This window comes from Carassius gibelio, chromosome A13 (assembly GCF_023724105.1).
Source record: "Carassius gibelio isolate Cgi1373 ecotype wild population from Czech Republic chromosome A13, carGib1.2-hapl.c, whole genome shotgun sequence".
NCBI classification, from domain to species: Eukaryota; Metazoa; Chordata; class Actinopteri; order Cypriniformes; family Cyprinidae; genus Carassius; species Carassius gibelio.
In genome coordinates this window covers 26,867,705-26,880,816 of record NC_068383.1, presented here as the reverse complement: position 1 = coordinate 26,880,816, position 13,112 = coordinate 26,867,705, and the positions used below count along the sequence as shown (strand labels likewise).

The following is a 13,112-nucleotide window of genomic DNA, read 5'->3' as shown; positions in this document are numbered from 1 at the left end:
AATGCACAAACAGCATATAAAATAACATGTAGAAGATCTATACAGGTGGAGCTGGGGAAGTTTCAGAGGAACTTTAAGCACAGTGCAATGCTAAAGTGAATGCTAATCAGTGATTTAAATGTAAAACAGAAAACTCATTGGCTAAATATGCAAAATATGTATATTTTAATATTATTTAATGGATCTAAGCGAACATGAACTATTTTTTATTAGCTAATATTAATAAATAAATAATGTACGAAATGTATTTCTCATTGTTATTTAATGCATTAACTAACATTTACTAATATGATCTTACTGGAAAATATAGATTTTAGGTGTTCTGAAAAATCCAATTCTAAATTAAGCCTACATTTAATAAAGCCTGAAATAGCCTTAATTTTGTTTATGCAAAAAGTATATATCTATTTTTAATCGGGAAGATGGATATGTGTTTTTCTGCATGTACCTCTCCACAGATTTCCCGCAGACTGTGTCCCATTTGTCCCTGAGCTCACTGAGCATGTCGTCCAGCTTCTGGATGTCATCTTGCAAGGAGGTCTTGTCCTTCAAAGCTCGGCCCGTGCGGCTGGTGGTGTCATACACCGAATGCTTGCTGCCCAGAGTTTTCTGGAACTCCTACAATCCCCCCACACACAAGACAAACAGAAGCGAATGCTCATTCGGATGTAGCTCAAGGGCATGTGTCCCGCGAGCCATCCTGTGAGGTCTTCCAGGAAGACTGATGTCATTTGTATTTGTGACTGACTCATCAGAACATCTGAAGCACTGCTGAGCTGTTAATTAAACACCAACATGCAGCGCTAAGATCAGGATCACACGATCCTACTCGTATCCTGCTTTAAAACCACTGATGGTGCACATCATCTAAAACTGAAGTCAGGCTTCTCACAAAGAACTGCAATTAAAAAACATCTAACGTGGGGGAATAAATTAGACAGGAGTAGAACAGGATGCCACTTCTCATGACCCACAGTCTGTAAAAAACACAATAGCAGTGAATGAAAAAGCACCTGGTATTGTTTGCTCGGCAGCTCGTCAGTTGGTCCACATTCACAGATGGGGATAAAAACACGGTGTGAACAGGAAGTCTATATGACCCCATTTAAACCTGTCATTTACATCCATTTTTTTGTGTGTGATCGGAGCACAAGTGGTCAGTGGCAAATATAGGTGCGAACAAGTAAATTGTCCAATGTATTGTGTAGTTTAAATGCTCATCTTTTATGAATGTTAACACGGTGAAACATAATCTAAACGTATCAGATTCATGTGATCTCTCACAGCCATACAAGCCATTCAAACCTCGCATCCCCAATTACAGCTGCACTCCTGACCCTTTTTATTTGCTTCCATTCCCTCTCGCTCATATGCTGTGTAACATGGGTTTGTTTTTTCAGTTTTCATCCCCATGAAAGTGATGTAGAGTGTGTCAAAATAAGAGGGAAGCGTCTCGATGAAAACTGAACACAAGTGCTCACAGGAGAGGCATTAGGAACACATGTTAATACCAGTCTATTTTATTTAAGTCTATTCTTACAAGTTAGTCTCTCATTTTTTTAAGACAGGTCAACTGCTAGTTGGCCAGCCTAGTTCTTTAGCTAGTTTTAGCATAGTGACTGTGTTTTTAAAACTTGGCACCAGGTGTAAATGGCAGACGTGTGCTGGACAGGTGTCGTCACCTTGTGCTGGGTTAACTGTGTCTTGATCTTGTCCGGATCATTAGCGATCTCCAGCTCAGAGTCCAGCGCTCTCTCGGACTCCTCCAGCCACTCCATCAGTTTGTTCCAGGACTCATGGAACTGCAGAAGACGAGAGCATGAGAATGCATCAGTCTAGTATGCAGTATATAACAGCATTTAGTTTTTCCATGATTGAATCACAGAGAATTTATTTTGCTATTTTTAACACTGAGCAAAAAATAAAATATATTCCGTCGTGCCCAACACGTTTGCTCAAAATTGATTACAGTTACTAAATAATCGTTTGCATACACAGTCAACCCCTCAGGTCAGTATTTATCAGATGCACCTTTGGCAGCAATTCCAAAGTAGGCTGTGTTGATACTGTAGGTCTTTATTATAATGTTTCTCATTCTTCTTTGTAGCTCAGTCTGTCTGCATGGAGCTTATGAGTGCACAGCCGTTTTCAAGTCCCTCATAAATTCTAAATTTTGACTGAGATCTGGACTTTGACTTGGCTTCTCCAGAACATCAACATTGTTGTTTTAAGCCATTCCTGTGGAGCTCTGGCTTTATGCACGGGAATTACAAATCTTGTGTCTTGTCTTGCAGGGAACATACAGGAATTTCCCTGTATTTTCCTACATTTATTTTAACCTATACCCTTTATACAGACCCTTTGAAAGTTCTCTGTGATTCCATCATTCCTATAGTGACTACATCGAGCGAGGATGTGTGATTAAACAAAGCATGGCTGTTAGATGAGTTCCTCTCCCACCTGTTTGGCACGTTTCCTGGCATCGTCCAGCAGCCGTCCTCTCTCCACTGACCTCTGCACAACCTTCTCCCAGCGGCCTTGAACGCTCAGCAGGAGGTTCTTGATCAACACCACGTCCTGTTTCTGACTGAAGTACTTGAGGTGTGTTCCTGTCTTATCCAGCTCGATGATCTGATCCCGATGGGAGTTCACCTCAGTCACAAACACCTGCAATTCCAGCAGATCCATTTTAAGAAAAAAAAAAAAAAAAAACGTATTTTGGAAAAGTACTGTTTATTTCAAGGGCAAGAACGATTTTTTTCTCATAATGTAATAGAGTGCATGTGAAATTTATAACATTATGATCACACTGTGGCAACTTATAATGCAATCACAGCTGAAAGTAAAACAAGCACATAATGTATTGTGAAACAGTGTTTACACTGGTAACACTTCATTTTACAGAGTCCTTGTTACACTTACCAAAGAGGATTTTTTTAGGCTATACATATACATTAAATATAATAAATATATTTTAAAATGACAACAAAATGTATAAATAGTGTCATATACCAACACTGTATACAACATACAGTGTTGGTATATGACACTATTTATACATTTTGTTGTCATTTTAAAATATATTTATTATATTTAATGTGCTTATGTATTTATAAGAAGTAATGCACAACAACAGCAACAATAATTACATTATTATAATACAATTGTAATAGAACAATGTTTTAGTGAATTTTTATTGAAATATGTTGTTAATACATTATCTTAGGATTTATTAAAGTTTTAGAAAAATATTGTTATGCACATTATATAACATTAGTAGTTATTACATTACCTTTTGTTACATGAGTTGTTGATTTTATTTTAATTTTTTTTTACACAAAATGTGCACAAATGAACTGTTCAAAATAAGATCAATAACATGCATTTAAAAGAAGTCTCAAAACTCATCCTTTCTAATCACCCTACTACTTGCCCGCTTGATCCTATTCCATCTCCTTCAAGCCATTTCTCCTGCAGTTATACCTGCACTCACTCACATCATCAACACTTCTCTCCACACTGGTGTTTTCCCCTCATCATTTAGACAGGCACGTATAACTCCACTACTTAAAGGGTTAGTTCGCCCAAAAATGAAAATTATGTCATTAATAACTCACCCTTATGCTGTTCCAAACATGTAAGACCTCCTTTTATCTTCGGAACACAGTTTAAGGTATTTTAGATTTAGTCCGAGAGCTCTCAGTCCCTCCATTGAAGCTGTGTGTACGGTCTACTGTCCATGTCCAGAAAGGTAAGAAAAACATCATCAAAGTAGTCCATGTGACATCATAGGGTCAGTTAGAATTTTTTGAAGCATCGAAAATACATTTTGGTCCAAAAATAGCAAAAACGACAACTTTATTAAGCATTGTCTTCTCTTCCGTGTCTGTGTGAGAGAGAGTTCAAATCAAAGCAGTCTGGATTTCCGGTTCGCGAACGAATCATTCAGTTCACCAAATCGAACTGAATCGTTTTAAACGATTCGCATCTCTAATACGCATTAATCCACAGATGAATTAAGCTGTTAACTTTTTTAATGTGGCTGACACTCCCTCTGAGTTCAAACAAACCAATATCCCGGAGTAATTCATGTACTCAAACAGTACACTGACTGAGCTGCTGTGAAGATGAACACCGAGCCAGATAACGAACAATAGACTGACTCGTTCACGAGTCAAGAACCGTTTCTGTCAGACGCGTCCGATTCGTGAACCGAGGAGCTGATTATACTGCGCATGTGTGATTCAGTGTGAAGCAGACCGACACACAGAGCGTCTGAACTGATTCTTTTGGTGATTGATTCTGAACTGATTCTGTGCTAGTGTTATGAGCGCTGGTAAACTGAAGGCTTGAATCAAGGGCAATCATCGCAAATGACGCCAATACGTCGAGCGCAAAAGAACCTGTGAACCGTTTTCTTCAACCGGTTTATTGAATCGAACTGTCCGAAAGAACTACTGGTGATCCGAACACCGATGCAATTCGGTTCTTCACTCGTGAACGAGTCAGTCTATTGTTCGTTATCTGGCTCGGCTCGGTGTTCATCTTCAAAGCAGTTCAGTCAGTGTACTGTTTGAGTGCATGCATTACTCCGGGATATTGGTTTGTTTGAACTTAGAGTGAGTGTCAGCCACATTAAAAAAGAACAGCTTAAGTCATTTGTGGATTAATGTGTATTAGAGATGCGAACCGTTTAAAACTATTCAGTTCGATTTGGTGAACTGAATGATTCGTTCGCGAACCGGAAATCCAGCTGCTTTGATTTGAACTCTCTCTCACACAGACACGGAAGAGAAGAATGCTGAATGAATTCGTCGTTTTTGCTATTTTTGGACCCTCTGATGTCACATGGACTACTTTGATGAAGTTTTTCTTACCTTTCTGGACATGGACAGTATACCGTACACACAGCTTCAATTCAATGTAGGGACTGAGAGCTCTCGGACTAAATCTAAAATATCTTAAACGGTGTTCCGAAGATAAAAGGAGGTCTTACATGTTTGGAACAGCATAAGGGTGAGTTATTAATGACATAATTTTCCTTTTTTGGGCGAACTAACCCTTTAAGAAACCCAACCTCAACCCGTCACTTTTAGAGAACTACAGACCAGTTTCTCTTCTTCCTTTCATTGCAAAAACATTTGAAAGAGCTGTGTTCAAACAAGTCTCTATATTTCTCACACACAACAATCTCCTTGACAGCAACCAATCTGACTTCAGAAGTGGATATTCAACTGAGACGGCCTTGCTCTCAGTTGTTGAAGCTCTAAGACTGGCAAGAGCAGAATCCAAATCTTCAGTACTTATCCTACTTGATCTGTCCGCTGCTTTTGACACGGTTATTCACCAGATCCTCCTATCAACCCTACTGGCAAATGGCATCTCAGGAACCACTCTTCAATGGTTTGAGTCTTACCTATCAGATAGGTCCTTCAAAGTATCTTGGAGAGGTAAGGTGCCAAAGTCTCAACATCTAACTACTGGGGTGCCTCAGGGCTCAGTTCTTGGACCTCTTCTCTTCTCTGTCTACATGGCATCATTAGGTTCTGTCATTCAGAAACATAGTTTTTCATACCACTGCTATGCTGATGACAGTCAACTCTACCTCTCATTCCATCCTGATGATCCGAAGGTAGCTATTCGCATCTCAGCTTGTCTAACAGACATTTCTTCCTGGATGATGGACCATCACCTTCAACTCAACCTTGCCAAGACAGAACTGCTTGTGACTCCAGCAAACCCATCGTTCCATCACAATTTCACCATCAAGTTAGGCACTTCAAACATAACTGCTTCAAAAACAGCTAGAAGCCTTGGAGTTATGATTGATGATCAGCTGACTTTATCAGACCACATTGCTAAAACTGTCCGATCCTGCAGATTTGCTTTATTCAACATCAAGAAGATCAAGCCCTTTCTTTCGGAACATGCTGCACAACACCTTGTTCAAGCTCTTGTTCTGTCCAGGCTGGACTATTGCAATGCCCTCTTGGCAGGTCTTCCAGCCAATTCTATCAAACCTTTACAATTAATTCAGAACGCGGCAGCAAGATTAATTTTTAATGAGCCAAAAAGAATACATGTCACACTTCTGTTTATCAATTTGCACTGGCTTCCAATAGCTGCTCGCATAAAATTCAAGGCATTGATGTTTGCCTACAAAACTACCACTGGATCTGCACCCTTCAGACTTATGTGCCCTCTAGAAGCTTGCGTTCTGCAAGTGAACGTCGCTTGATTGTGCCATCCCAAAGAAGCACAAAGTCACTTTTACGGACTTTTAAATTAAATGTTCCCTCCTGGTGGAATGACCTCCCCAACTCAATCCGAGCAGCTGAGTCCTTAGCCATCTTCAAGAATCGGCGTAAAACACATCTCTTCCATCTTTATTTGACCCTCTAACTTTAACACTCACTATTCTAATTCTATTCTTAAAAAATCTAACTACCTTTCTAATCTTTTTGTATTCTATTTTTCTTTTCATTTATTATGCAATTATATATATGTGTGTATGTGTAAAGACCTCTAACTAGCTTGCTCTATTCTTTTTATATTCTGTTTTCTTTTTATTTATTATATTATTTAAAATCCCATCCTACGTGTGCTGTGTTAACCTAAATGAGACTTGTTATAGTACTTATATATCATTGCTCTTTTTGTTGTTTTTGATTGCTTCCACTGTCTTCATTCGTAAGTCACTTTGGATAAAAGCGACTGCTAAATGAATAAATGTAAATGTAAATGTAAATGTAAAAAATAGATCATTTCATGCTGATATTTAGCAATAAGCCACAGTAAGCTGCATGCAAGTTTTTGTTAGACTTGTAAATCATGTTGCATATCATGTCAAAGAGCACTGACCTTATGCTCATCTATCTGGAACATGACGGTCTCCAGGATAAGGGAGGCAGGCGAGGCTGTAGCGAGGGTCTGTTCAGCCTGCGTCAGCCAGTTAATGAAATCTTGTAGTGAGTTATGGAAGTCTGTGGCCATCACCAGAGCCTCCTCCAATTTCACCTATGGCCGATCAAACACAAACACATCCTTTCATCTCAGATTCAAGTACAGAGACAACTGTACATTTCCCAAAGTCTGAAATAAGCAGTTTGGCCTATTGAAGAGAATAAACTAGTTTAACAAAGGAACATGAGGATGGAGAAACAGCTCGTTTGAGACCATTTCTTATCGCTGCTTACTAGTGTGGCACGATGCACCGATACTTCAAAAGTATCACGATTCTCGGAAATTAAAAAGTCACGATTCCTACATTTATTAGTATCGATACTTCAATGAATGACTGCGTTCCAGATTTGTAAGAGACGAATTTCATGTTGGTGTGTGCAACGCACGCTTCCAGTGCCTCCCTATGGACGTCTGTGTTTTTAATGCAGCAAAAAAACACTACAGCGAGCGAGATGCCTCCATTAGTGGCTTTACTAAACTGATTTGGCTTTACTAAAATGTGTGAATAATCGCATTAAATAGTTTTAATAAGTTGTTTGGTCAGATAATTCATATAAAATATTCACATTAATCGGGGATTAAACATGGAGTTATGTTCTGTATGCTAAATATGAAAACGAGCGTATCTGCACAGCACCTATAACTGCGCTTTGTATCTCCTGATTGCTGATCGAGATTTACATGCTTGGCTCACTGACCCTGTATACTCATTCATTTAATTCATAAACGAGATGTATCAGTTCATTAAACACGTTCATGAATGAGAAGATCTCTCGACCTCGTTCAGTGAAGGACGTATGGGTTCACTACATTCAACAATCACATGCTCCGTCACATCTTGAGTAACTCTTTGACAGGATGAAACAGTTCACAGACCTGTTCACGGGCTGCGCATGCGCTGCTAATAGCGCCGTGCTCGCGTGCTGCTGTGGAGGGAGGAACTTCAGTGAACAAGAAATATGAGTCTAGTAGCAATGTATTTTCCATGATGTCCCCGATGCGTGGTTCTGGTGGGTAAAGAAATTTTACTTTATTTGCGGGCTGGGGCGGGCCAAATAATTTCATAAAAGTGGCACCCGCTCATTAAAGATGACGCTCACTAAAGATGACGCTCACTAAAGATGACGCTCACTTAACATGACGCTCATTAAAGATGACTCTCACTAAAGATGACGCTCAATAAAGATGACGCTCAATAAAGATGATGCTCAATAAAGATGACACTCACTAAAGATGACGCTCATTAAAGATGACTCTTGGTCATTCGTTCAATAAAGATGACGCTCACTAAAGATGACTCTCACTAAAGATGATGCTCAATAAAGATGACGCTCACTAAAGATGACGCTCAGTAAAGATGACTCTCACTAAAGATGACGCTCACTAAAGATGACGCTCATTAAAGATGACGCTCACTAAAGATGACGCTCAATAAAGATGACACTCACTAAAGATGACGCTCAGTAAAGATGACTCTCACTAAAGATGATGCTCACTAAAGATGACGCTCACTAAAGATGACGCTCACTAAACATGACGCTCATTAAAGATGACACTCACTAAAGATGACGCTCATTAAAGATGACTCTCACTAAAGATGATGCTCAATAAAGATGATGCTCACTAAACATGACGCTCATTAAAGATGACTCTAACTAAAGATGACGCTCATTAAAGATGACTCTCACTAAAGATGATGCTCAATAAAGATGACGCTCACTAAAGATGACTCTCACTAAAGATGACGCTCACTAAAGATGACGCTCACTAAACATGACGCTCATTAAAGATGACTCTCACTAAAGATGATGCTCATTAAAGATGACTCTCACTAAAGATGACGCTCAAAGATGACGCTCAATAAAGATGACGCTCACTATAGATGACGCTCACTAAAGATGACGCTCATTAAAGATGACGCTCAATAAAGATGACGCTCACTAAAGATGACGCTCACTAAAGATGACGCTCAATAAAGATGACGCTCAAAGATGACGCTCACTAAAGATGACGTTCAATAAAGATGACGCTCAATAAAGATGACGCTCACTAAAGATGACGCTCACTAAACATGACGCTCATTAAAGATGACTCTCACTAAAGATGACGCTCAAAGATGACGCTCAATAAAGATGACGCTCACTAAAGATGACGCTCATTAAAGATGACGCTCATTAAAGATGACGCTCAATAAAGATGACGCTCACTAAAGATGACGCTCATTAAAGTTGACTCTCACTAAAGATGATGCTCAATAAAGATGACGCTCACTAAAGATGACGCTCACTAAACATGACGCTCATTAAAGATGACTCTCACTAAAGATGATGCTCAATAAAGATGACGCTCACTAAAGATGACACTCACTAAACATGACGCTCATTAAAGATGACTCTCACTAAAGATGATGCTCAATAAAGATGACTCTCACTAAAGATGATGCTCAATAAAGATGACGCTCACTAAAGATGACGCTCACTAAAGATGACGCTCACTAAACATGACTCTCACTAAAGATGATGCTCAATAAAGATGACACTCACTAAAGATGACGCTCACTAAACATGATGCTCATTAAAGATGACTCTCACTAAAGATGATGCTCAATAAAGATGACGCTCAAAGATGACGCTCAATAAAGATGACACTCACTAAAGATGACGTTCACTAAAGATGACGTTCAATAAAGATGACGCTCACTAAAGATGACTCTCACTAAAGATGACGCTCACTAAAGATGACGCTCATTAAAGATGACGCTCAATAAAGATGACGCTCACTAAAGATGACGTTCAATAAAGATGACGCTCACTAAAGATGACTCTCACTAAAGATGACGCTCACTAAAGATGACGCTCAATAAAGATGACGCTCACTAAAGATGATGCTCAATAAAGATGACGCTCACTAAAGATGACGCTCACTAAAGATGACGCTCACTAAAGATGACGCTCAATAAAGATGACGCTCAATAAAGATGACGCTCACTAAAGATGACGCTCAATAAAGATGACGCTCACTAAAGATGACGCTCAATAAAGATGACGCTCAATAAAGATGACGCTCAATAATTGAATGCCATTGCTTAAATTGATATTATTTATCTTTTAACATTTAATCTTCTGAGTTCAGAAACATTATTTAATATAATCGCTGTTCGTATTTTTATTCAAAGTTCAGAATAAAGATAAATTTATTACTCTTATGTTTCTCATGATAACTGAGATATAGCTGCTAAATTTATTCTTTCTTTACCTTGAATGTCATTGCTCTAATAATTTTTTTACATTTTGATATTTCATATTTTGTTCAAATGTTTAATATATCTGCTATTCATATGTTCATTTATTTGTGCGTTATATGATTAGAATGTTGTCCTGGTTTTAAAATAAAGCACATCAATGATATTTGATAGTGTATTTTTCCTTTTCAGGAAAAGTATCGAAAAAGTATCGAAATTGCAATTGACTAGGTATCGTTATCGAAACAACAATTTTGACATGGCATGGCAATTCTTGATATTTTGTGAAATATGACGATATTTCAGTTATTTTGGAGCATTTGCTCATATCACTGAGGAGGAAATGAGACAGGAACTTCCCTAGCACCACTGGATCCCAGTCACTCAATGATCTCATCCAGCAGCATGTCATGTGATGTCTGGCTAGCATCACATGTGAGGAGGTATATTTGTAAAAGCTGCAAACATTCAAGGATGACTTGACTATCACAGACGAGGTTCTGACAGGAGTGTGTGTGGTCAAATTCTTGTTGTAAACAAATGCTTTTGCCATGTCTGGATTCAACACAGCAAAGTGACCTTAATCAAAAATTACATTAATCTGACAGCCAGATCTGATTTGGACTTGAATATACAGTATGCTTACTAATTTTGTACTTTGATAATTAGTTCAAGCAGAACTGAATCTTTGGCTATCATTTACTCACCTATATATATTTTAAGAATACAGCACTCAAGTCTTATTTTTACTCCACCTTACTTTTACAAGGTGCTTTCATGGAGTTTTATAAGTTTTATACCATATGCGTTTATTGTGATGAAAAGAGAAGCCTGTTCATCTTTTAAATATTCTCCTTTTGAGCGGCACAGTTTTGTGTTTGGCTGAACTAGTGGTTTATTCCACTTTAGCAACTTTGTAGAAACCGCAGACAACTCTACTTTGTGTTTTAGTGATTTATAACTCACTTGGGGCTTGTGCTCAAGTGAAAAATAATCTCTCCTCTGACCACATCAAGGCACAACAGCTCACAGATCTGATGTCTGAGCTACATGAGCATAATCAGCCGACAGCGCGGTGATGAAGAGAATGAGTCAGACTGAGAGCAGTGAGCAAATCAGACTCTCACCTTCCTCTCTGTCACTTTGGCTTGAACACATTCCCACTTCTCCTGCAGGTTGTGTAGGTCCAGCTCAGTGGTGCTGTCTTGACCTTCAGGGGTCAAGGTCAAAATCTGCTGCCCTCGGTCAAGAAGCTGCTTATATATTTCCTCCTTTGCTTCCAGTGTACTGCAGAGCTCCTTCAAGCACACAGAGAGATAGTGTGTTTAATGACATACAAAGAGAGTTATTTCTGATATTTGAGCAAAAATATATTTTGTACACATCAGCAGAAATCAGAAAGTGTGAAAAGTCTATAAAACGTTTCATAAAAACCTGGTCAGAATTTTTCAGAGTTTTCCTTCTATGGAACATAAAATTAGTCTTCGGAAATCACGTGTGACTGTTGTGATAAACATTCTCTAAAAAATGCTTAAACCAAACCAAGCAAAACTGTTTTCAATAACTACTGTATCGATCTATTAATAACAGTGGTTGGTTAGTTGTTAGAAGCTGGCCATCGCTGGCGGATCTGTTGTAGTATTAAACACATACCAGATGGGTGTTAAGCTGCTCTCGGGCCGTGTCTGGTAAGCCTCCGAGGGCCTTTGATGCTAACAGCTGACGCTCCGTGTCTTTCAGCCACTGCTGCATGTCTTCAATCTCACCATGGAAACCTTGAGCCTGAAAACAGATCAGCCAGCATCACAACAATAGAGCCGCACATTCATCACCGCGGCTCAAGGATTAATGAGCACAGATTATTAGGCTTAAAATGGCAAGTTTGTAGGAAATCTCTCAACAATGGTGTCTGGAGTCAAAAAGAGTTAGCATAGTCAATAAACAACAATATATTTACTTTGTCCCTGTTTTATGTGAAAAAAACTACTTATCTTTTTTTCAGAAGGTTTTGCAGTTTATAAACAATTGTTATTTATATATATATATATATAAACATTTAATAGGGTTGACACAGGTATAATTTTATATGAATTATATTTGATACATATAACGTTGCTCTTCATTCTACTAATAATTATACATATATCAAAAATGTATTTTAAAATTGGGAATGTTGTTTGTTACTTCTTAATTTGTATGGTCAATACGTTCATGATCAGCGCTCAGTGAGTAAACTCTTTGAGTGAGAGCATGTGCGTGTATGGACATCTTCTCTTTCACATTCTGTAAGATTAAGAGAGGACTTTTTTGGCCTCATGTTGAGAACATCGTCAATCATATCTCCATTTTAGGAAAGGCTCAGCCTCTGAGAGGTCTGTGGCTGGCTTGTATTGGCTCCTGACCTGCAGCAGAGCACTGTCCAGAAGCTGTCTTCTCTGCTCAGTCTTCTCCAGGATAGTCCTCCAGCGCTGGTTGAGGTTCTCCAGCTTGTTCTGCAGACCTCGTGCCTCCTCTCCAGCGCTGGAATCAATGAGGTCACTGCCGGCCTTGTTCACCGCCTCCACCGTGGTCTTGTGGGCCAGCACATCGTTCTGCAACACCTACCCAGTGGAAAGAAATGGCCATACGTGAGCTGAACAGTGCTTGCTGACCTCTGACATGTGGCTCAACAGCTGTGACTTACGTGGTGCTTTGCGAGCTCGATCTCGATGGCTTTGGGGTCACCGCAGGCCTTCCTCTGTTCATTAAGCAGCTCTTCAGTGTGAGTGAGCCAAGCCAGAAGTTCATCTAAAGCATGCTGGAACTGCCCTAGAGCCAGCAGCGCTCCCTCCAGCTTGTGCTACAAGAGATCAGGCCACACAGCAGTCATCACAACAGTGTCATGAATACACAGTCTAGTCAAATATCA

At 39.2% G+C, this 13,112-nt stretch overlaps 1 protein-coding gene across 5 annotated transcripts in view; it reads right to left on the bottom strand.

Annotated features, from left to right (window-relative positions):
• Positions 1 to 13,112, bottom strand: part of LOC128026717 (dystonin) — a 153,325-nt gene that overhangs the window by 21,465 nt on the left and 118,748 nt on the right. For all 5 annotated transcript variants that reach the window (XM_052613974.1, XM_052613977.1, XM_052613975.1 and 2 more), the window contains 8 exons: positions 12,888 to 13,043; positions 12,607 to 12,804; positions 11,858 to 11,986; positions 11,332 to 11,502; positions 6,862 to 7,017; positions 2,461 to 2,667; positions 1,683 to 1,802; positions 449 to 618 (listed from right to left, as the gene is read on the bottom strand). In XM_052613974.1, the coding sequence (XP_052469934.1) occupies positions 449 to 618; positions 1,683 to 1,802; positions 2,461 to 2,667; positions 6,862 to 7,017; positions 11,332 to 11,502; positions 11,858 to 11,986; positions 12,607 to 12,804; positions 12,888 to 13,043 (1,307 nt within the window). The remainder of the gene's footprint in view (positions 1 to 448; positions 619 to 1,682; positions 1,803 to 2,460; positions 2,668 to 6,861; positions 7,018 to 11,331; positions 11,503 to 11,857; positions 11,987 to 12,606; positions 12,805 to 12,887; positions 13,044 to 13,112) is intronic.